The sequence below is a fragment of the Apteryx rowi genome, unplaced genomic scaffold (assembly GCF_003343035.1).
Source record: "Apteryx rowi isolate R43461 unplaced genomic scaffold, aptRow1 scaffold_35, whole genome shotgun sequence".
NCBI lineage: Eukaryota > Metazoa > Chordata > Aves > Apterygiformes > Apterygidae > Apteryx > Apteryx rowi.
In genome coordinates this window covers 1,883,516-1,905,987 of record NW_020449974.1, presented here as the reverse complement: position 1 = coordinate 1,905,987, position 22,472 = coordinate 1,883,516, and the positions used below count along the sequence as shown (strand labels likewise).

The window sequence follows — 22,472 nt, the reverse complement described above, 5'->3', positions numbered from 1 at the left end:
GGCAGCGAGCGGAAACGCGGCCCCGGCGGCATGAATATTCCTCGCCGTCCCCGACGGCCTTTCCCGGCGGCGCCCGGGGGGTCCGCGGGGAAGCGCCCGGCGGCCGAGGGCGCCCGCTCCGACGTGCCATGAATATGCAGCGGGGAATCAGGAGCCGCCGCGGCCCCGCGCGTTCGGCCGCCGCGAGTCGCCTTCGAAGCGGCCGCTCGTGTGCCGCCTCTTCATTACTGTACCGGGGGGCCGGGGGGGGGGATGATCGCATCAGCCGGGCCGAGCTGCATGCAAATGACTCCGTGTCGGGAATGCTAACAGTGCCGGCATATGCGATTAAAACGTAATTACGCTCTTTAAAGTCCAGGAAGGTTAATAAGCTGCTTCCCGAGTTGCAGCCGCRCCGCGGCATCACTTAGCGGCATCATGCAGCGGCCGGTGCCGGAGGGGAGAGCGGCCGCTTGGCCGGCAGCAACGGGGGGAAAATACCAGGGTGAAGCCAAGGGAAAGATTTATCCCGGGCTGGGAGGCTGCAGGTGCCAGATTTTCCAGGGCGAGAAACTTCTTTAAACGCTTTGCTCCYGCGCTGGAGTTACCAAGCGGGGGCACGTTGCCAAATGACGGAGCTTTGCTCCTCTCTCAGGGACCTGTTGCTCCTGAATTTGGCTCGCTTCTCCCAGCTGCCGGCAGGTTACCGTCGCCCAGCGGGAAGGCGATGGGGAGGGGGACGGTGGCGATGCTGCCTCCTCTCCCCATGTCCCGAACCCGTCCCCAATCTGCCTGTGAGCAGGCGATTTTGACCATGCGCCTGTTGCCCCTCCATGCCCAGGACCATCTTTTTCCATGTCTCACCTGGAAGTTGCTCCTCTGCTTCCTCGGTGTGATGGAAAACAGTGTTGATGCTGATTTGGAGAGGGAAGAGCAGCCCACTAGCACCAGGGATTTGGGCGCTGCCCTTCTCATCCCTTGGCTGGCCAAMCCTGTCTCTTTAGGAAGCAGCAAGACAGACTCAGTGCGGGAAAATAAGTCTTCTTACGCTTGGAGCTTGATGGTGACTCTTGCCCGCTCCTCAGAGAGCCRCCTGGCTCCGGAGAAGGGCAGAAGATGCCAGGGGAAGTCCTGGCTGTGTGAGTCCCAGACCGACAAGCCCATCGCCCTCTCATGCGCTCCGGCAGGGTCGGCAGAAACCGTGTTGCACCGGCAGGTTTCCGTGCTGGGCGAGAAGGATCCCATGCTCACCTGCAACCTGAGCGATCAAGAGGAGGTGCCACTCCTAGCTGGGCCGAGAGGGTCCCTCACCAATCAGTTCAGAGCGAGAGGGGCGTGCGGAGGGGACTCCATCCCATCCACCTGCCTGYGGCAGCAAGAGGGGACACCCAAGCCCAAACCGGCTGTCAAAGGGTCCTTTATCACGAGCGGAGAAGAGGGAGGAGAAAGAGGGTGGACGAAGGCTCTGCGCAACCTGATGCGACACGGAGGTCAGCCAGCCCTCCTTCGAGGGGGGCTGGACCAGATGTCCTCCTGACATGCCTTCCCACCTCAATCACTCCGTGAAGCTGCGAGCTCTCCCCCTCTTTCCCTCCGCAAAGGGAATAAGATAACTCACGTTCAAGCCGAGAGAGTTGAATCCCAGCCTGCGTCTCTACACACTGGTTTCATGAAAAACTTTGGGGCAGAAAAGATGCTGGCTGAGCCGTAGCTTTGGCTTTAGCTGGAGGCAACTCAGTTTTGTTAATGCCAGAGACCGAGAACGAGACCGCTGTGTACGCTGGAAGCTTCTTGGGGAAGCGAGCGTTCCCCGGAGAAGATCTGGGGCGGAGGAGGTGTGAGCGCTGAATCACTCCTGGATGGTTCAGTGCAAACACGACACCACCGCAGAATTAACAGGGTTTCTGCTGCCTCCAAACTGCGGGATTTTTAGGGATCGTTYTCCCTATTTCCTTACCATTTATTACTTAAAGATGGGAGACTTCACGGGTTGTACTTTTTGCTACAAACGCAGATGGATTCTAAAATCCCAGTGATGCAAACAAGGAGCAAGATCACTTCACCGCTGACACAGAGCGACGTTTCAGCTCCTTGATGATACTGTTTCCTGAGGCTTCTAACACGATGGACATCATGGGTTAGTAGGTGCCTTATAAAAGGCCCCAAAAAAAGGTATTACATGCAAGATGAGTTGATTCAGCTTGAGGTCTGTTACCCCAGAGAAACCGGCACAGAACGTCAGCCAGGGATGTCTGCTCTGCAGAGAGAAATTACCAATTAAGTGCCAACAGCAGGGGGTTCTACAGATGACAAAACACCGCTGTCACCTTATGCTCAGCACGTCCAGGACACGCCAGAGACAGAACGTATCCAAGCCATTTTACTTCCGGCTTTTTCTGAACGGCTCTCCGAAAAACCAGATCTCCTCGGATTTAAATATCGGAATCTCGGTCCTGAAAACTCACAGCGCCAGCACGCGAGRCTGCTGCAACAACCCCTCTGAAACGTACGGGGCTGCAGATAATCTCTCGTCGCGTYGCCTTGGCTTTTTCCAGCCCATTTATTCAGTGCCCTGCAAAGAGATTCACGACACGAAATCATTAAGACACAYGGTGAGAGCAATTACGAGTCAGAAAGGGAACCTGACTTTAACCATAATTTTATTAAGGCTTAAATGTCTATCAGCCAGACGGGAGCTGGTCCAGTCACACGACATAAACCGAGAGTGACACGTTGTGTAATGCAATGGCTTTTCTACAGAGTTCGTATGAGCAGAATGAGATCGCTGCCAGGTACCCGCGCAGCGACCGCGGCCTCTCTTGGCGACTTACGGGACTCCGGAAGGATGACGGATGCGCTCCCGCAGCAGAGCGAGGCCGCCGCAGGGAGGGGTGGCCAAGGGGAGAAGTCAGGTAGCTTGCACGCTGTCAATCACAAGGACGTCACCTGGTCCACGACCGAATGGCTGCTCATCAAATATCGCAACGGTTTTAACTCACGGGGAAGCGAAACTCACAGTCCGAAAGGCACCTATGCTAACCACTGAGCCGCTGGGATTGCGGTAGGAGGGCAGGTGTGACGGGCGGAAATCAGTTTCGTATAAATACATATTCCTTGTTAAAGAAGCTATGGCTTTTAGTATCCTCGGACCGCTTTGCTCCGGCGCGATGCTCTAACCCCCCCCTCCCCCCCCAACTACTCTGCAAGCAGAAGACCACCAAGTCCTCTCCGCGATGACGGGCGCTCATGTGGCAAGCTCTCAAAAGGCCTTCGTCCTCGTACAATCAACACAGACAAATGGAATAGCAGCGGCTCCTGTTCTCGTCCTCCCGGCAGGCTCCGGTCGCCGAGGCCTTAAAAGTGAACCCTCCTCACGTCGTGAGTGGCGACCGACCTTTTGCAATTCACGCACAGTATCGATAAGGACTTCTGCTTCTCGGCCAAGCACGGGCGGCACATGAGGTGGCCGCAGGGAAGCTGGTAGACCGGCTCCGTTTTGAAGTAAGAGGAGAAGGTTTTGCAGCAGGAAGCGCATCCCTGGGTCTGGCTGCTCCTCCCGTGCTCTGCAAAGCGGACAGGAGAAACAGCTCGTTTGCACCCTYGGGTTTTTTTAGCTGAGGATAGACGACAGCAAAGGGCTTTTCACTCTTAGCAAGGCTAAATCAGCCTCCCTTTCCTTTTCCAGCGCTGGAATTAATCACTGACTCCTGCCTGCAAAGCTTTAAGCAGCGCTTTGTATTCCCGTCACGCCGTACCTATAAGGGGCTACTCAGACAACTCTCAAACAGCAGCAGTTTTAAAGGGGACACCAAAAAGCTTAATAGCTTAATGTCACCGTGGAACAGCAAAAGATGTTCAGAGACGCAGTCACCGGGAGCCGCGCAGCCCCAACCCTTTCTCAGGGAAACCTGGTCCCTCCGAAGCCACTCCGGCCCTCCCAAATACACCTCTCCCATGAACAGGCGGATCCTCGCTCGGGGAAGAGCGAGCGGGTATCGGCTTGCGGAGGGATGTAAAAAGGTTTGGTGCTTCCAACACAGCTTCCGTGCTTCCTGAAGAAGTCGTTCACGGAGCTGGTGCCACTGATAAGCACGTCTAGAGAGCAGGTGTAATGAAAGCTGTGAGGACTCAACAGCCCGGCCTGTGAACGCAGAGCTGATGGGATCCCGGGCACGCACTCGGCCCGTCAGCCTGTGACGTTGCTATCGGTACCCGTCACTCTTAGGGTTCAGCGAGCCACGGGGCGTTTGCTAGATTTACTCCTCTCTGGCTGCATCTCCACGGCTGGTCAGGTGCAGGWTCAAGCCCGCTCTCCACGCTGGACTCGTTCCCTGTCCAAGCGGCAACTCCCCAGCCTGCACCCAGCCCAAATCGGCCCGAGTACAGCCAARGCCTCGACGCAGGGCGAGCCCTCGCTGAGGCAGTCGGGACTAACCAGGCGCAGGCTGGGCCGAGCACCGTACCTCAGCGCAGCAGCRGATGTCACAGCCAGGATCCTCCTTGAGCTACAAACTACATCCAGCAACGCAGGCAGATCACAGGACTCAGGCAGGCTGACGCCTACCCTAACTCTGCAGCGTGGACATGGGCAACGCGCCTCAATTTCCGAGGGTCAACAGGGTCTAACCTGCCTCACCAGGAGAATAAACCATTGAAACTGCCAAGTTAAAATAGCAGTAGGTTGGCGCTGGTAAGTAAGACTCACCGAGAGGCACTTTGGGGGATATTTTGGTCCAAAGAGACATGGAAAGATGCTGAGCAGTTGCACAGCAAGTTACCGTTCTCCTCTCTTGCTCCCGAACGCGAAGCAGAGGGGCTTGCTGCTTACCGAGGACGGCGCCTGCGTTCCACGAACTGCTGCAGCCTCCCTCGCCGTGCGCCTGCTGCTGACCCCTCATCAGCTTCGCCGTAAACGACGGCATGGAGCTGAGCGCCGAGTTCAAGGCCGTGTCCAAACTTTCCGACAGTCTTTGCTCGTGAGAGACCAGATCTGCAAAGGGAAGCACAAGCTCGAGAAGCAGACACGGGGAACAAGCAAGCCGTCGGCACGTAACAGAAATGCTGCTTTGCCTCCGGAACATTTCAAAAGGGGCAACGCTAAGGATCTTAGAAGCTCTGTCACTCGTTTTCTCAGGAGATCTCCTTCCCCACTGAAGTGCCAGGATGGGGATGCAGCACTTCACGTCCTTTGGGTCCTGTCAGACATTAATGTCATTAGGGACTCGACAAAGAAGGGATTCGAACGCCCCAGGGCCATCGAACAGCAGGTGCTCAGGTCTGTCTGTGTTTGCAGCTCTGAGCAAAGCCAAAACTCCAAGTGCTCCAGACACCTGCTTCCCTTCAAAACCCCAGCTGGCTCCCTCAGATCCCCGCTCCGCATGGGGCTCCGTCCCCGGGCCCCAGCCCCGTGCTCTCACGTTTGCTTTGTGCACCTAACCGGGAACACGTAACCCACAAACAGAACCTGGATTACTAAATTCTTTTTCTGTTTCAATAACCGAAACCCGAGCCAAGGGATAAAGCCAAAGGTACAGGAGTTGGACCTTTTCCTGCAGCATACAGTAGCATTTTCTCCTGCGCAACACCAAACGCCTGGCTTTGATTAAGACGATGCATTAAGAAAATGGTGTCTGCACCGCTAATTCTGTTAAATAAATCTCCCAGAGGAAGACCTTGGAATTATAGCTGCACATTCACTACAGCAATCAAGGCTGATGAAATACTGACGATACGGAAACAAGCTCTGTGGGCCAAGCGCTGCGCTTTATTTACATATGGGCATGGCTCTCCCGAGGGCTCTAGGACCCCACCGGGCACAGCCCCAGCGGGCCCCCCCTAGGCGCCTCCGCAATAAAAATAACGAGCGACTCCTCCTAAAATACAGGACGAGCTCCAGATGAGAGACCAGAGCAGAAATGCGCGGTCCGACTCCTTCCTGCCATTGCTGGTTCTGCCAAAACACCTGTTATTTTAAAGCAAGTCTTTCAAGAAYTTGTTTTAAATCAAAGCTTTTCCCTCAAAACACTATCGTTTAGCACTTTTGGGAGGAGGAGGAAGGGAGTGCTAGGTACCAGCCGGCACCGACAGCAATCAGAAGCTGTGGACCACCTTTTGATATGTTTCGGATGACTAATTTAGAGAATGTACATAAGAAAACCCAACTTACCTGCCCAGAGAGACAGCCCTCCTGTGTCCAGAGGACACGTGCGCACCGTGTATTTACACCGTCCTACACGGACCACACTGCTGGCAACGCACGGCCTCAGAGACACTGCAGCTCTCTTTGGTCTCATCTAGATATCAGATTGCTAAAGATGTCTCTCTCCCTCCTCCCAGCTGAAGCTGACCTTCCTCCCCGCCGTGGGATTATTACCTAAGGCAGTAACTCAGTTTAACGACGCCAGAGGGAAGATATAGAATTTGCTGTACGAAATGCAGTTACGGCCACACAGGAGTTGCCAAGACAGCAACTCCAACACATTTTAGGTGTTCCCATGCAAAGAGGCAGAAATCAAGCACGGCAAAATAGACGTAGATTCTAGCAAAAGAACTAGCACGGAGTCCAGAGGAGCAATTACCCGTGAGCCAAGCTCTTCACCACGGACTAGAAGCTGAAGGTACTATTTGTATGAGAATAAACCACAAGAGGGAACAGATTTTTGGAGAGAGGTGGGAATTTCCTTGGTACTTAAACCATAAATCACCCCTGCTTTCTAAAGACTGTCGCTTCCTAAGAAGTCAACCCCCCCCGGCACTTAAATCCTGCTGTGCTGGAGCTGCTAAACCTATAGAGAGTGTCCTACGCTCCTACAACAGCCTCCAGCAAGCAGTGGATGTCCAGGCTAATAACTTACCCCCGCTTAAAAAAAAAACAAGCAAAAAACCTCCAGTCAAACCATATTACAAGAAAAAGGTTGTCTCCACGTGCCAGCGACCTGAAAGCAACAAGTAGAAAGGAAATGCAAACGAAAAGAGAAACAGGGAGACCTGAACCATCAAGAGAGCCGTGAAACAGACTGCACAGACCAACAAGGTGAGAACAACGAGCCTAGAGACGAGAAAAATAACGGCACAGAACGGAASTAAATACCACCCGTGGACAGCAGGTTGTGCTGAGGAGAGGGCACCCGAATAAGACAATAAACTGATTTCCACGCTGTCTATCGACAGCAAAATACAACAGCCTTAAAGCTTTTCAGAGGTGGCACGGCAATCTGGGTTGGAGTCTCCTGACTTGAAAACCTGGTGCCGGGCCGTCAAGACAGTTAAGAAACGGAAGCGAATTAGGGAGCCAAGATACCTGTTGAACAGTCCATTTGGATCAAGTGCGAGTCACTGTCAGTTTTCATTTTTTTAGCACTGTTCTCTGAGGTAGACGTGACAAGTAAGTTTGTAGAAGAAAAATACGGTGGCTGCACAGAGCTTTGATCCATACAGTCCATTTTCCTTTTCAGAGAAGACATCGTTATGGAAGAAGGTGTGAGCGTTTCTGAGGCGTGAGCCCTCCCGAGGAGGTTGGTGCCAGGGATGCTGTGCTGTAAGAGGAAGTGGTCTATCCTGGCCTTGAGGGTAGGGTGAGGTAGGGGCTGCGAGTGCTGGCTGAAGGCCACCCCAGTGAAAGGATCGCTGGGTACCCTGCCCCAGGAGGCCTCGCTCCGGTTGCATTTTTCCAAGGTGCTCTGGTCGATCACCTTCCCCGAGGGCAGGAGCATGGGGAAGGTCATGATCTCTAGAGTGATGGGGTCCAGGAATTCTTCGGGGATATCTTGGACGACGTCCACCAGCTTGCGGAGGGTCTGCTGCTCGCTGTCGTTGGTGCTGAAGGGCACGCAGTCGCTCTCCATCGGCGTCCAGAGCTCTGGCTTGAGGCTGCTGACGTCCTGGGCGAAGCACTGGGAGGCCACCTGAAACACGCCCTCGATCACCTCCTGCGGGCACGACTTCGCAGGCTGCCCCCACACCTCCAGCCTCTTAACGCAAGGCAGGCCGCCGCCGGCCACGTGGGTGATGCAGATTTTTAAGTGTGACACGTTGCTTAGCGAGGCAGGCCCTTTGTTCCAGAGGTCTTGAGACGCAGAGCCAGGATAGGAGAGGACGTTCTCCATCTGATGGAAGGGAGGCCTCGGCTTGAAGCCTCTGTGGCCAAACGTCACTTTGCTTTGATTTTTTAGGACAGCTTTGCCCACCAGCGTGAAAGCGTCTTTGTCCGACACAGGCTGACCGGCCAGACCTGAGAATTGACCCTCGGGGCTCTGCCAAGAAGTTTTGTTGCATGAGGTAGAAGTGTAAACTTCGAGCCCAGTGAAGGTTTGGTATCCCCCAGATGAGATGTCGATATTAATCCTGCAGATCTCAATGTTGAAGGGAAAAGAGATAGTGATGTGGACCGGAGGCTTGATAAAGTACTCGCTGCGGAAACCACGATTTCTCCTGGCGAGGTCTTCAGAGATGAGATTCTCAACTTCGTAACCATCAGCAGAAATCTGTTTTTCAAAAGAAATACTGAGTTTAATTTGAATCAAGAAAATAAAAGGAAACTGGTTTCGCAAGCATTTAAATAGATTCACAAGACGAAATAAAGTAGGCTGCAGTTTTGTGTGCAGCTGAGACAACACAGGAGATGCCTGCCACTTAAGGAGAGCAGATCCATTCCCAACCTCTTCSCAGCCATGTGGTCCCATCCATTCTTCTCTGCCCCCTCTGTTACCTGACAGGCGGTTTGCAGAGCTGTTTTAACTTGCTAAAAGAGCAGAAAAACACGTATGGTTTGCGGTTTTCACCAGGTCAGTGAATTAAATCAAGGCATGGAGGGACTTGATGAGGAGCAGAGCCGGCATGAGAGAAGTAGTGGGACGGTGTGGCTGGGAGCGGAGCATGGGTGCGTGGGGGAGACAGGATCTTCCCTCTTTCAGCAGTGGTGAAATGTTATGTCGGTTTATCCTGTCACGTGAAAAYGTACTCCGAATCGTTTAGTTACAGGTTCCCAGAGAAACCTCCAGACATCTGCTAGCCAACTGCCTTGCCCTGCGCTAGGATCAACCCTAACCACCCCTGAGAAATACCTGTCTAACCAGGCAGGGTCCCACCTCATCTGCCAGAACATGCAATCCCATCCTGCGGTCTGCTCCTGGACAGCTTGGCTTTACCTATTCCCTTTCCTGGAAGTCTTGGGGGCCTAAAAGGCCTGCAGCACTTGCTACACAAATAGAAAACAGCAGGGAACATCTATTTATTCCACCTGCTTCATATGGTCCACTCTACGCTTTCCTGCAAGCAGTGTGATCTGCAGCGCACGTGTGAACATCAGCAGGGATGAGGGAGGACCTGCTTGGCCACGAGATGGTTGAGGGAAATGCCTCTTGGCTTCAGCGGCAGAAGAAAAAGACCCTGTTCTACTGCTTAAGCACGTGCCATCACAAATTCAGGGAAAAGAATCTATACTAATGCCAACATGGTTGGATGAGCGGAAGCAAGGGCCTCATCCTGCTCACCTAACCTGAATCCTTTCTCCTCTGCTCCCCCACAGGTCCTGATGGGCCTGAAACTTCCCTCCCACAACCTGGCTGCTCCACCACCACATCCTACAGCAGGGCCTTTCCTCCAGAGGATCTGCACTGCCCATGTGTTTAAGAGACAGGGCCTCTGTTGAGCCCTCTTGGAAGGATGAGCTGTGGAAATCATTGGAGAGCCCTGGAGGAGAGAGCTCAGGAGAAGCCAGGCCAATGGGAGCCTCCACCAAGGCCAATTTAGTGATGAGAGTAAAACTTGCAGTGACTTCTGCTCCCCGAATTAATTGTAGGGGAATGCCAGTCTCAGGCATGCCTGTCCGTGTGTGTCCACCTGCTAGCGAAAGGCAGCTCAGAAAGTTAGAAGCATTTCCCAAGTTGGTGCTCTCACAGAATAAAGGGAAAGGGAGAATCGCATCGTTAACATTTAGCTTTAAGGAATTTAGACTTTTGCCTGTGTTCAGTTTGAGCTAGGACATGTCAGGAGGAGTCAAATTCTGCAGCACAACCTGAYCAAGCCAGACTGCAGTGGCATGCTGGATCTCCCATCAACACACCACGCACGTGGATGGTCACGTCTCTACTGCTGTCTTTACAGCACCATACTTACAAATCCAAGGCTTTCTTGCGTTTTGGGGTGTGGGTTGGTGGAGGCTCTTACAGTTCAGAAATGGCTTTGAACTAAGGAAAAGGCAGCATCTAAGCAATTCTGATGATGCAGAAGGAAAAGCTGAAGTACTGCTACTACTCAGTAGAGTACCTTCAGCATTGTCAAGAGCTGCATATTTGACTAGACAAATTGAAAGCTGTAATAGTGCAGGGAAAAAAAGGTACCTAAAGTTAAAGCACAYGCAGAAGGTACATAGGACATAGCTGTCTTGCTATAAGACCCTGCAGAACCAGGGCATTTTCCCTCCACGTTAGAGCACTTGCAGAAGGTAATGCAGTGTTCTAACACCGAATAGTGATTTTTCAAAGTCATTTTTTCAGCTCCATTTTATCTTCACATGAGCAGCAGATCCTGAGCACACCAGATACTGGTTCTCTTAGTGCTCACACATGACTTTCTCAAGATTGAAGTATGAAAGAGGAAGGGGATCTAGGAGTTCAGATTACCAGTTCCAGTTTGCAAAACCTCCCCGCTTGGAATGACAGGAGACTGGTGAGCTTGGAAAGGCAGACATCATTTTAGTGACTCCGAGCAGCACCTCGCCCCGCAAAACACAACCCTCCCGYGTCACTGGAAAGTGATTTTAATTGACAAAAGTGCTCTCAGTTTCGTGGATTAAAAAGCCTACACCTTACCTAAGCTGGGACTGCATCCTCCCCGGACACCTCTGTTATCAGTGGAGATACACAGCCTCCCACRTCAAAATCCCTCCCTGAACCACCCGGACCACACAAAACAGTGGCAGTTTGCTATGAGTTGCCTCTGTTGTGTTTCCTTAGCAAAGCCTGGCACGGCCAGCTGAACACCATCTTCCAGATTTCACTGCTGAATTATTATAGATGAGCAGTGAACCAGCCCTTCCCGAGCCCTGGCGAGTCCTGCTTGTCATTTCCACCTAACCCCTCCATCCATCCCTCCAGCTCCCAAAACATCACATGTTATTGTTTTACCTTGTTGCAGTGAATTCTTGGCTTGAACTGTGGGAGACAGACATTTATTACCATCTTTGCAGGTGGAGGGAGCTCACTTTCTGAGCATCAGATTCAGCTTGTAAAGAAAGAGCAAAATAAAAAAAAAAAAAAGCGAACATCAGCAAACAGCGAAAGGAGCTTGTGTTTCAGAGCCAGTATGAATTACAAGCTTGGCAGTTCTGAAAATACAGCTAAGATCTGAGTCAGGGAGGTGAAGCCAGTGTAAGAGAAACCCAGATAACTATGGTGAAGATATGGGATTAAGAGAAACCCACACATTAACATTCATCAGTGAACCCCTGGAGAAACATCAAAGAAGAAAAGGTAGAAAATGGCTATTTTTACTAAAAACATCTTGCCTATGGATAAACCAGTAATTGGATCCGAAAGTTTACCAAAGATGCATGTGGCTTTGCAGATACGGCAAAGCACTAGRATATCACAGGAGGCCGTCAAAGGCGACGAGGGGAATCGGGGCAAACTCCCCGCAGCCTCRCTCCTCCTTAGACTAAATCTTAGGACACGGGGCTAAGCACCGTGCTGGTGTGTACACCCTTCACCGCTGCGAGGCAGAAAGAGCCAGCGTCCATTCCTCCTTCTGAGCCAACTCGCTGTGTGGCCTTGAACTGGACGTTTTGCCTCCGTGCCCAATTCCCCCCGCATGCCGTGTCTGTCTGCTGCCGTCAGCAGTGGGAGGTTGGACCTGCCTGGGCGCTTGGACAACACCCAACGTGAGGGCGCCGAGCTCAGGCAGGGCCTCTCGGGATGAGCAAAACGCAAATCAGCGCTAACGCTGCTGCTGCTGCAAACAGCAATGTTTCTTAAGGGCTCCGGGAGCCTCAGATGAAAGCTAAGATTAAATACAAATATTAGTAATTAGTATTCAATAGCTCCAAGGGAGCAGAGGGCATTTAATAGCTCTAAGGGAGATTATCCGTGTTCTGATTCTTCTGACAGTGTTCATTAGAGAAACTCAAATGAACGCGCTATCTTTTGCATTCAAAGAATGTGACTCAAATTGGTTATATCAGATGCCTTTTACGAATGAAATTATCTGTGAGGTAAGAATTTTAACCTTACGTTAACCTCAGTTTTAATATGTCATCGCCTTGGGCAGCCTTATAAATCATGAACCTGCTGCTTCTTTCAAGAACAAGTAGCCCTTTAATGATTTTCAACTGAAGTTGTTAGTTCAGCCRAAATGAAATTGGCCTTTTGGGGGCACTTCAGTCCGGCCGCTGGAACACAGACCGTAATGAAGTGAGGCCGCTCGGCAAAGCTTGCTTCGCCTGCCTGCTAAGCGTGCCAGYGCAGTCCGTTTTGCACGTGATAAAGCGCAACAGTCTGAAACGAGACGTGTGGTATCGGCTCTGAGCTACAAATTCAACATAAAAAACCCAAACGTAATAGAAGCGAGGCCTGTAGAGAGCAGAGCTTGAAGCCTGCAATGTCAATGCTTGATCAAATCACGCATGAACCTAAGAAGAGCGGCAGCGGGCCAGACTAGCACCCCTTTAGCCCAATATTTGGTAATACAGTGATCAAGAGCAATTCCTGCTCCTGAACGGGGAACAACCGAAGAAGGTGGCAAGCACGTACCAACGCTTTCTCCGGTATCACCCTCCTGGCTTTCTGAGCCTGAGAAAAGGCTTCCCGTTGGTACAGCGTTGCCAGGGCAGAATTTTTCAAATAGGTTTTTGAACTGGTCTAATTTTCCTCAATTTAATAACAGGTTGCATGACAAAAATATTGCTTTTGGGTCATTCAGAACTTGGACTGGAAAGTCAGTTTAGCCCTCTGAGCTCTGGTATTATGAAAGATGGGAAACCACCGCTCTCTCTTCCCTTTCTTTGTACCACTCAAGATTTTCCCTCTCTCACAGTCCCCCTCACGTCTTTTCTCTGGGTTGAAGATCCTCGTCTGTTTAGTCGCTCCTTGGAAGGAGGCCTTTCCGCACCTTTAATCATCCTTGCTGCCCTTCTCCCTCTCTTTTCCGATGGGAGCAGACTGGTGCATTTGCATTTGGTAAGTCTCGGTGTGACAGCCTGAATCCGGGCGAGTGGAGAAAGGCACCTTCACCTCAGCATTACTGCAAACTAGTCATTTTAAAGACTCCAGGTAGGCGATCGCTTATCACGAGCCCCTGTCAGCTGAGATCCTGCCTGTGGCCGATCACAAATTCTCCCATGGAACTTGCGATCCCTCTGCTGCAACCTGCTCTTCGTAGCGCTGTCTCGTACCAGACAAACCAGAGATGGGTAAAAGCCATTCCTCAGGACAGACTCACACCGCGATCCAGTCACGAAGGAAAGCGTCTTCCTAGCCTAAGGCTGTTACTGAGCTTACRTCCTAAATTTGTATCCTGTTTTAATATCCTCTGGCAATTAGTTCTGGTTAATTAAAAAGAATTTATTCTCTTGTTAAATTTGTTGTCTTTCAATATACATTCAAAGCTATCCAAATGTATATTGAGCTATGTATGTATATCTATCTATATGTGTACATTTTAGGATCCTTTCCTACCTGTTTGTAACTCTGACCATCTTAAGTAACTCAGGCCAAATTTTCTTGGGTAAACGCTTCAGTAAGAAAATACATTACTCTGCATGTTCAAATCACTGGTGACCCTTCATTTGAAAAGCTCAGCTACGCTCCTGCTTCACAGCACGGATCTTCGTTTGGCACTGAGCTGCCTTTAGCCATGGATGTATTTGCTTACACTTTGCATGAAAATCCAACTCAGACTAAGGATCAGTTTAAAGAGGAACGAGGGAGGACTCCGAGATTACAAAGCACCATCAGAACGTCACATAAGAGTTCATCTTTCTCAGRTGCGTGCCTTCCCTAAGGTGAAGGATCTTTTCGTCAAGGCAGTGACATTCAGACCCCAGGGACTGCGCTCTGTCCTTTTTGCTGCCCCAAGTTCCTCTGTGATCTTGTTTAAAACCCTGCTTTCTGTAACTAGTCACTAAGTGCCTCTTCCTGGTGTCCTGCACACAACCAGGGAGCTCCAGCAATACGGAACCTGCATAGGGGTCACTGAACTAAGATGCTTCGTAATATCGAGTATTTGAGGGGGAGGGAAAAAAAAATCGTTCCAGTCATTTTAAATCAGGCAGCCAAAAATGAGCTAACACATAGAACCTGGCTTGGGACAGCAACAAGGTTCCAGCCACTTGTCTTTCCCACCCTCCACCTCAGTCTGCCTCAAAATGTCACACTGCAAAATAGCCAGGAGGGTTTGGCTGTCTTTGCAGTGGAAACGGGAATGTCACCCGCTGCTCCAAATGAAATAATTCTTGCAGCGTTGGTCAGATGCACTTCCCCGTGCACCTCAGGAATAACCCTCACCTCAGCGAGAAATGCCGTCTGAAGGCTCAGGAAGCAGCCAGCGACTCTGTCTTCAGAACATGATGCAGAAATAAGACATCGGGCCACATTCTGAGCAAGAAAATAACATAATGAGCAATGTGGCAGAAGGTGAAACGATCAGCCTCCAGAGCAGATGCTCCACACAGCTAGAATGCAACAGGAATCATCACCCAGGCAGAGGAATCGCCTCCTGTTGGATCTGTAAGCCCAATTCATCTTTACTAGCAACAGACACATCAACAGGATTATTACAGGAGGTAAATCCTCGCTGCTAGACACCGTGGAGAGCTGAAAATGAAATGAATGTGTCAGGGTCAGAGTATCCCAACCCTCAGCCCCAGCTCTCTTCTCACCACTTGGCTTTCATGCTCTGTCCTGGTTATATACAGACCCTTCTGCCTCCTAATGGAGAAATTTTGACTCCTCACCCACTTGCCCCCAAATCAACAGTCCTGGGAACAGCAAGGAAACAGGTATGTGTGCTCCCGATATCCAGATTGGTATCATGGCTAAAAAAMCCCCAATTCTTTCCTAAATATCACCACAGCACTGACACTATTCTATTCCTCAGACACTGAGTCACCAAATCCATCCACTTTCATTCAGGGGAAGAAAAAAGTAATCACGGAGAAGAACGAATACAACAGCAGGTTTTATTTATAACGGCAGCATTTGAGGATCTGTGTAATAAAGGACAGCACGAGACACATGACTGCGAGCAAAGCAGAAGAGAACCGGCTAACACAACCAGGGCAGCCTCAGCACGCAAAGCCCCTGCCAAAAACTTAACTAATATTCGGAGACCAGTGACCAGAAACGGAGATGCATCTGGGTGGCTCCGTCAGCCTCTGTCTGAGCAAGTGCTGCACCAGATTGTATTACCCAGCTCCGCTGAGCAGTGCTGGGTCGAACACTTTGTAATGGAGGTAGCTCAGCTTCTCYGAACGCGTGCGTTTGAGCAGAGGAAACCATTCCCAGAAGGGCAGCTCAACCACCACATATCCTAGCTGCCGGAGCTGCCTTCTTTTCAAACTGTGCAGTCCCAAGAGCCGCTTGGAGCAGTAGCAATAGTGGTTTCGGTTGGACACCTGAATAGCTAGTTTCAGCTCTCGAGGTTGCTGATTCAGCCCAGGAGAAAGGGGGGTTTCAAGAGACCTCTGTGATTGAGGCCAAACTTTCAACCTGGCACCCGTGACAGAAGCTCCATCTGGAAACGCAGTGCGACCCCCAGTGCAGGGAGCCTGTGCTTCTTCCGCCCTCTCCTGACCACGAGCCTTGGCTTCGTTTTCCACTTCCACGGGAGACTGGCTATTAGATCTGCCTTTTATAAGCTGAGTCAGTAAGTCATCTGTTAGATTAACTCCGATGTCTTTTAGTTTTTTATCTGCAGTAGCACCTTTGAGGTTGAAAGGGATGGGATGTCCATCCACGGCCAAATGAACCTCCAGATCACTTGATCTGGTGTGAGGCAAAAGCATGTGGCTTTTCACATACTCGGGGCCACCTAACATGCTCTCAAGAAGGGATACAGCTTCCATGATTTCAGGCCGGACATAGATTTCCTCCTTGGCAAAATTTAAAACCATCTCAGTAAACTCTTCATAAAGGTGAGGTGAAAGGCGGCTGCCTTTGTAAGCTGGGCACTCAATTTCAACACTCTTGCCAAGGGTGAACAGGTCCTTTCTGAGATCGTATTTACTCTCTCTTGTTTTCCGGACAAACTCATCGTTCAAAGCATAGTCTATCAGCTCAGCTGGAAAGCGCTGGACAAATGCCAGGCCAAGTAAACCAGTAAGAAGGTGCTCTGGAAACTTCTCAAACTCATGGAGTTTTCTATGCATTTGCTCTATGAGACTGGAGTAAAACTGTTCCTCGTTTGGAGGCTCATACTCCAGGCATCCAAAAGACCACAAGAACTTGGCAGCATCTTTGCTTCGGCAATAAGTCACCTTGGAAGGCAACGACATGGCCACAGCAGCCAAAATGTCTTCGTCATAGTAGTGTAGGGATGAACAGGTAAGAGCGACGTGCATGATGCCCTGGATGTTTATCATAGGAATCCGAGGGGGAATAACTTTTCCAAGTTTCTTCAGGAGCGGCAAGTGATCTATGCGAGCGTAGCGGAGCATTTTAAGTACATTCACTAAAGCGTAACTGCTCATGTCTTCCATCTGGAGGGAGACCCTGTCTCCAATTTTTCTCATGACATGGTCAGAGACATCGCTGTTTGACTTGAAGAGCCCTAAGCAAATAGCACCCACCTCCTCCAAGGTGAAGGAATCAAAGTACTTCCAGATCAAGCTCTCCAGCTTCTGCATTAAGTCTGTGGGCGACTTCCGGCCTTCGCCTATGATGTAAAACAGCTGAACAAACTGGGGCAAGGTGAGGTCTTTCCAATGCAGATTGGCATAGCTGAACAAAATGCTCAAATAGGAAGGCACGCTACGCTCCAGGCAGCGCCAGCAATCAGCCACCAGCAGCAGCTGGTCCAGGTTCATATCCCACACCCGCCGGCAGAATTCATTCTCGTACGCGTTCAGCATCGGGTGGGTGGGTGGAACAACTAAACGAACAAAAGCCTTTAAAATATCAATGAGTTCTGATGTGCTGAACAACTGGATGCTTTCAACAGCACAGCTACACAGCCTATTAAACCTGGGGTCAGACCTCAACACTACGTGTTGTTCCACCGGCAAACAACTCAGCTTCCGAAAATAATCTGTGATGCTTTCTGGGCTCTGGTTGTCCTTGCATACAGTTATACTGTGTAAAATTGAATCGCCTGCTTCTAAAGGAAGGGCCTCTATCAGCTCAAACTTATTATAACTCAGAGAGAGGTATTCAGGCCTCCCCTTCTGGAACACGCGAGGGTCCTCCTTCGAGTCATGCATCTCCGTTTTTTCCATTTCTGCTTTTTCCTTGGTTTGTGCTGCAGACGGCCGCGCTGAGAGAGTCTGCTCGAGGAGCGGTTTGAACTTTGGGTTTGGCAGGGCATTTCTGATAGTCGGCGAAGCTTGAGAAGAGGTGGTACTGAATGTACTCTGAACCTGCGCAGTGCCAGCGCTGGAGAAAGCGCTGTCAAGAGCCTGGCCACGGTTTCTAGCCGCATGCTGCTGGGAGGCAGCTCTGCTCTTGGCATAGGCAGACGGATTATACAATACTCTGTAGCCCGAAGGATTCAGCAACCGGATTGTAGCCGCAGGTTCAGTTCCAGTGTTGGCTGCTTCTGGGGTCTCTTCCTTCTTCTGCTTCCTTTCGCTGCTTCCACTCTCGGCCTTGCACTTGGTGGTAGTCGAAAACGCTGTCACCCTGCTGAGTCCTGGAAATCTTCGGCATATTAGCACTGTAGCCATGGATCGCAATTTACTGGGGTCAGAATTGCTTCCAGGTACTGAAAAAAGGGCAGACGAAGAATGAGTGGCTTCCATCTATCATGGAGCAATTTTTAATCTATCCTTTACACTACCAAAAGTTAGACGATGTCACCGTTTCCCCTAGCGAAGGCAGCTGTTTCCCTGAGAGGCAGTAACGCAGTCACTATCGAACACCGCCTCATGCAAAAGCAGTTCAAGAAAACACCTGGGTGATCTGAAAAACCTGAAGATGGGGAACATGGCACTTATGTATTACCAGCTACTCAGCAATTGTAAGCAATCTGAGAGAGACTGTAGGAGTTAAGGAAAAATGCATTTCTTTTTCATTTTGTAAGAGACCCAAATTACTTTTCATTCATTTTAAACATATGGAAAACATCGTTTTTTAAATGGAGCTGTGCCCTCAAAAGCCTTTTACGTATTCAAACAGAGCATTCTGCTACCTTAGTCAACATCAGTCTAAAACACTAAGCACCACCCAAGGAGCTGTCGAAACGTCCACGGCGCCGCACTGCTTTTCGCATGAGAGTGTCTGGAAATGGCATGCGGAGGCTGTGAGAAAAGCGTCCCCCAAACCAGTCCACAGAGCGAAAGCTGGCCCATAACCCGCAGTAGGAAACTAGCAGAAAAGAGAAAAGTGGCCCCAGAACAAAGCTGGGGGGGGGGGGGAAACAGCCTGGGAGCAGTAACGCAAATCATTAGGAGACGCAACATTGTGAAGCGAGATATAATATTTAACCAAAGGGAACAGAGCTTTACTCTTTAGTGACGGCAGGGTTTCCCACAGCTCTAGGAGAGAGAAGGCTTCAAAATGCCAGGTGCCTTTCTAACTCCTGCCTCAAACAGCTACAGCAGAGAGGGCGAGGATGAGAAATCCGTCAGGAGCTGAGCTTTGGGCTGCCAGCCCGCACAAGCTGCCAAGCGAGCCTGTCTGCGATGATTCAGGCGGTGATTAAAAAAGCCCCAGGTCAGCGCTCTGTGCCACACGCCCTTCTCCCACCACGCGTGTCCAACCCCAAGGAGGCCTTCGACTACTTTCCTAAAACTCGCTTGTGCTCTCACCACGCAGAGAACACGGGCTAGAGCCACAGGACACCAAGCCACCAGGAAAGCCAAAGCCCGGGAGAGATGCTGCAACCGCAACACGCATTAGTCTCTGTGCTCCTAACAGGAGGGAAACAAATCCTTTACGGACATCCCTCCGAGCTCTGCTTATACACGTGGCTTCCTCATCAGGGCTGGATCAAGATGTCCCACCAGTGTAGGCAAATTCAATTTGGCAGCAGCAAGGCAGGTTCTCCTTTGGGGGAGGAGGTGGGGTAAACACATACACATGGATATCAGAGTAGGAAAGGGCCTGCAGCGGGATCGGGGGATTACAAACAGGTCTGGCTGGACAAGAGTTGGATTTTCTCACTCCTTTTGGGTACAAAACTCCCGCTTTCTCCCATTCCCATTAACTGATCTATTCCTCCATCACAACAGCAAAGCATCAGCTCCTCCCAAGGAAGGGTAAGAGGGGGAGAGAGGGGAAGGGGATGAGGGGAAGAACCTGGGTAATGATCTTTGCTGTTTCTGCCAGGTGCGGGGTGCTGGGAGGGCTGATCCCCTGCAGCTGCCATCACAGTTTCTTGCGCACCCCAAACTCCTCCACGGCATCAAAAGCAGTAACAGGAGTGGGCAGACAAGGGAACATGTCTTTGTGCTCCGGCACAGGCAAAGCAAGCAGCCTGCTGCTCTCCGCAGGCTGTTCTCCCCCCAGACAGCTTTACCTCCACCTTGCAGCAATCTTTCTCCTCGAGGACAGGATCTCAGCACAGAGTTGGAAAAGAGAGCCCAGGAAAAGCCCAGGAGAAGCCTGTGAAAACGCAGCAGCAATGAGGCATACCAAGCATCGGCTCCTGGTGGAGCAGCCAGTCTCTGAGGCTTCTCCCTTCGTTGTTGCCATTGCACAGCACGCCTCACCCCATTCCCTGTCTCTGGAAGAGTGACGCTCTTCGCACTCTCCAGTGCAAAGTCAGTCGGCTTAATTTACCCCTCAGGGATCAACTGCGTTGGCCGCACGGAGGCAGCTGAGGAGACCTCACGTCCTCTGTTCCACGGGCAGAGCTTGGGGGCAGCAACCACTAGCTGTCTGGTGGGGAGAAGCAGCCGGAGCAGTAACACTCTCAGAGGTCAGGGTGTTTGGGGACAAAGAGGAGAGAGGGCAAGCTGAAATAAAGATTCCAGAGACATACATACAAGGAGGAGGATACAAGAAAGATGCCAAAGTATTTTTAGGATGACTAGTAAAGGACGGATAAACACTGTGAGAAACTCATCAGGAGCTAAGTTTGCCTGGCACCTTATTCGTATCTCCGCTGCGCTGCCCAGAGCGCAGTCCCATGCAGGCCCCTCGGCTCACATCAGCCTCTGCTCCGCACGCCCGGGGCAGAGCCCAGCAGCACGGGGCTCCACCAGCCCGCGTTACGAGCCGAGCGGGCTGCAAGGCTGTAACAGTCCCCTCCTGGCACGAAAAGTCTTCAAATTACAACAGCACGTTCTGTTCGAGGCTGCGCCAGTACGACAGATCAGCTCACGCCAAGCAGCAGAGGCTCCTATCCCTTCCCTACCACTGAGCGTCTGTGTGGTGGGGAGAAACAAAAAGTCTTCTCAGAACCTGGGCAGTAAAAATTAAGCTGAGAGCCGTGACGCTGTAGCGCAACGCAGACCCAGCAAAGCCGTCAGCAGCAGCAAGCAGGAGCTGGATTTCAAAGCCCTGCTATTTAGCACGCAAAGTGTTTGATGAATATGTAATTTCCGGCTCTGTCGGCTACGATATTGAGCTCGAACGGACTGTAAATGACACGATGCCATCTTCTCGAGGCTGGAGACAGGCAGCTTTGAACGGCAGACAGCTGGGAAAGGCTTAAGGCTCAGATCTACACCGTGGCCGGAGGAAGGAGACCCCTTCCCCTCTGAAGCTGTCTCCTCTTCTAGCACCTCGCAGAGCTTGACTTGGGGGACGCTCAGAGGGGCATACGTGGCCAGTTCAAGCTGCAGGAATCATCTCAAGCAAGAGGAGGTTTATCCTACCTAGGTTTTCCGAGAGACTTTCTTGTCTGACTCTCTTTTGCATGTCCTATATTCATTTTGCTATTACTGAGAGACAGACAAGCATTAGGGAGATGTATGCCATTTATTTAAAGCAAGTTCTATTTGCCATTGAAAGCTGAAACTATTCATGAAATTCAGAACTGTTTGCTGGTGGCAAAAGCACCCCTCTCAGTGATGCCAGGCCCACCCAAAGACAGAGAATCAAAGTCACAGAGTTACACAGTGAAGGGCCCAAAGGCGAACAACGCATGCTGCTAAGAGTACCATCCATGTAGCTCAGCATTAAGCTTGGTGACACATTTGGGAAGATATTCAGTTATGAGGATATTTCTCTCCTATGTTGTTCCAAATCCAGCAAAATAGCTGTAAAGATCACACAACACAGCGAGAAAGAGATAGGCATAGGTCTAGACACCCCAGGCATCTAGAAAGAAACAGGCTGGGTCCAAGTGGCCTTTTGCCCATCACTTCCTCCCATCTTAAAACCCCCAGCCTAAAACTTTATCATCTTTTAAGTTCCTACAGCATCTCCCTTCCAACTGAACCTACATCTCTGTTAAATTTTGCTCTTTTCCTGTCCCCCTGAGCGATCAGCCTTCCCTTCCCCTACCACCGAGCTTCTCTTCATGTCTAAACGCAACCAAACTCCTTCCTGTCTCTGTACAAGTCTCTCCAGAAAATTCACTTCTAAGTGACTCGCATCCAAAAAGCAAGTCAGAAAGCAAGTTTTGGACCTGGGCCCTGCAGGCTGTGAATGCACTTTGTGGAGTCCCTTTGGGATGGAAATGTCTTTGTGTGCGTGTCACACTTAAATCTGAGTTCTTGGCCAACGGTGCATCTGCACAGCTGAACGCTAGCTGAACACCAGGGAAAACAACACTCCTGGAGAGATGCCACCTGTCTCCTCTGACTGTCACTCTGTGAAAGGGGACAGAAGCGCACCTGGGCCTGAGATACCTTCTGCGCTTTTGGTTCCTCAAAAATACTTGAGGGAACCTGCAGTAATGCTGGAAAACCTGTGCATGATCGGTGCCGGGAGAATAGCTAATGTCATAGTATGACACCCTCTTCTACGCCTCATCCCACCCACTCGAAGCAAAAGGGCGTGCGGCATCGCCGCAGCAAGTGCTGGGAAATTGAGATCCCAGCGGTGAAATGCTTGGTGTAAAACATCATTTCAGCTCATCACGCTCACAAACTTACTATTAATATCCGAGCCGGGCCTGAAAAGAAAAATAACACAAAGGGAGGCTTTTTTTTTTTTCCCCCCACCAAATCCCAGATTAGCAAGTCAGAGCCCCAAACCGTAACTTTTCCTTTTTTTCCTTTTTTTTTTTTAATCCAGCTGCATTGAACACCCACGGGCATGACCAGCAGCCTGGCCGGCAGCGGGGGCCGAGCTGCTCCCGCGGCAGGCAGAGAGGCTGCCTGCGATGCACCGCTTGTCCCTGCTAAAAACGAGCCCTTCCCCCCCCCCAGGTGTATATATATATATATATATATA

The 22,472-nt window shown here is 50.9% G+C and overlaps 2 protein-coding genes across 5 annotated transcripts; both read right to left on the bottom strand.

Annotated features, from left to right (window-relative positions):
* Window positions 1-2,622: 2,622 nt before the first annotated feature.
* Window positions 2,623-14,562, bottom strand: UBOX5 (U-box domain containing 5). Its single transcript, XM_026072712.1, has 5 exons — window positions 14,478-14,562; window positions 11,106-11,202; window positions 7,280-8,462; window positions 4,808-4,969; window positions 2,623-3,542 (listed from the first exon to the last, which is right to left on the bottom strand). Exons 2-5 carry the CDS (start codon window positions 11,157-11,159, stop codon window positions 3,334-3,336), a joined length of 1,608 nt encoding a protein of 535 aa, XP_025928497.1. The 5' UTR covers window positions 11,160-11,202; window positions 14,478-14,562; the 3' UTR covers window positions 2,623-3,333.
* Window positions 14,478-22,428, bottom strand: FASTKD5 (FAST kinase domains 5). 4 transcript variants are annotated; one of them, XR_003254714.1, is made up of 4 exons: window positions 19,838-19,857; window positions 19,645-19,730; window positions 15,289-17,889; window positions 14,478-14,567 (listed from the first exon to the last, which is right to left on the bottom strand). XR_003254714.1 is itself a non-coding variant. In XM_026072708.1 (3 exons), exons 1-3 carry the CDS (start codon window positions 19,840-19,842, stop codon window positions 15,377-15,379), a joined length of 2,604 nt encoding a protein of 867 aa, XP_025928493.1. In that variant the 5' UTR covers window positions 19,843-19,857; the 3' UTR covers window positions 15,132-15,376. The 4 variants fall into 4 exon arrangements, 3 of the variants coding, with proteins under 3 accessions (XP_025928493.1, XP_025928496.1, XP_025928495.1); XM_026072708.1 differs by lacking the exon at window positions 14,478-14,567 and having other exon boundaries at window positions 15,132-17,889; XM_026072711.1 differs by lacking the exon at window positions 14,478-14,567 and having other exon boundaries at window positions 15,132-17,889; window positions 18,632-22,428.
* Between the last annotated feature and the right edge of the window lie 44 nt (window positions 22,429-22,472).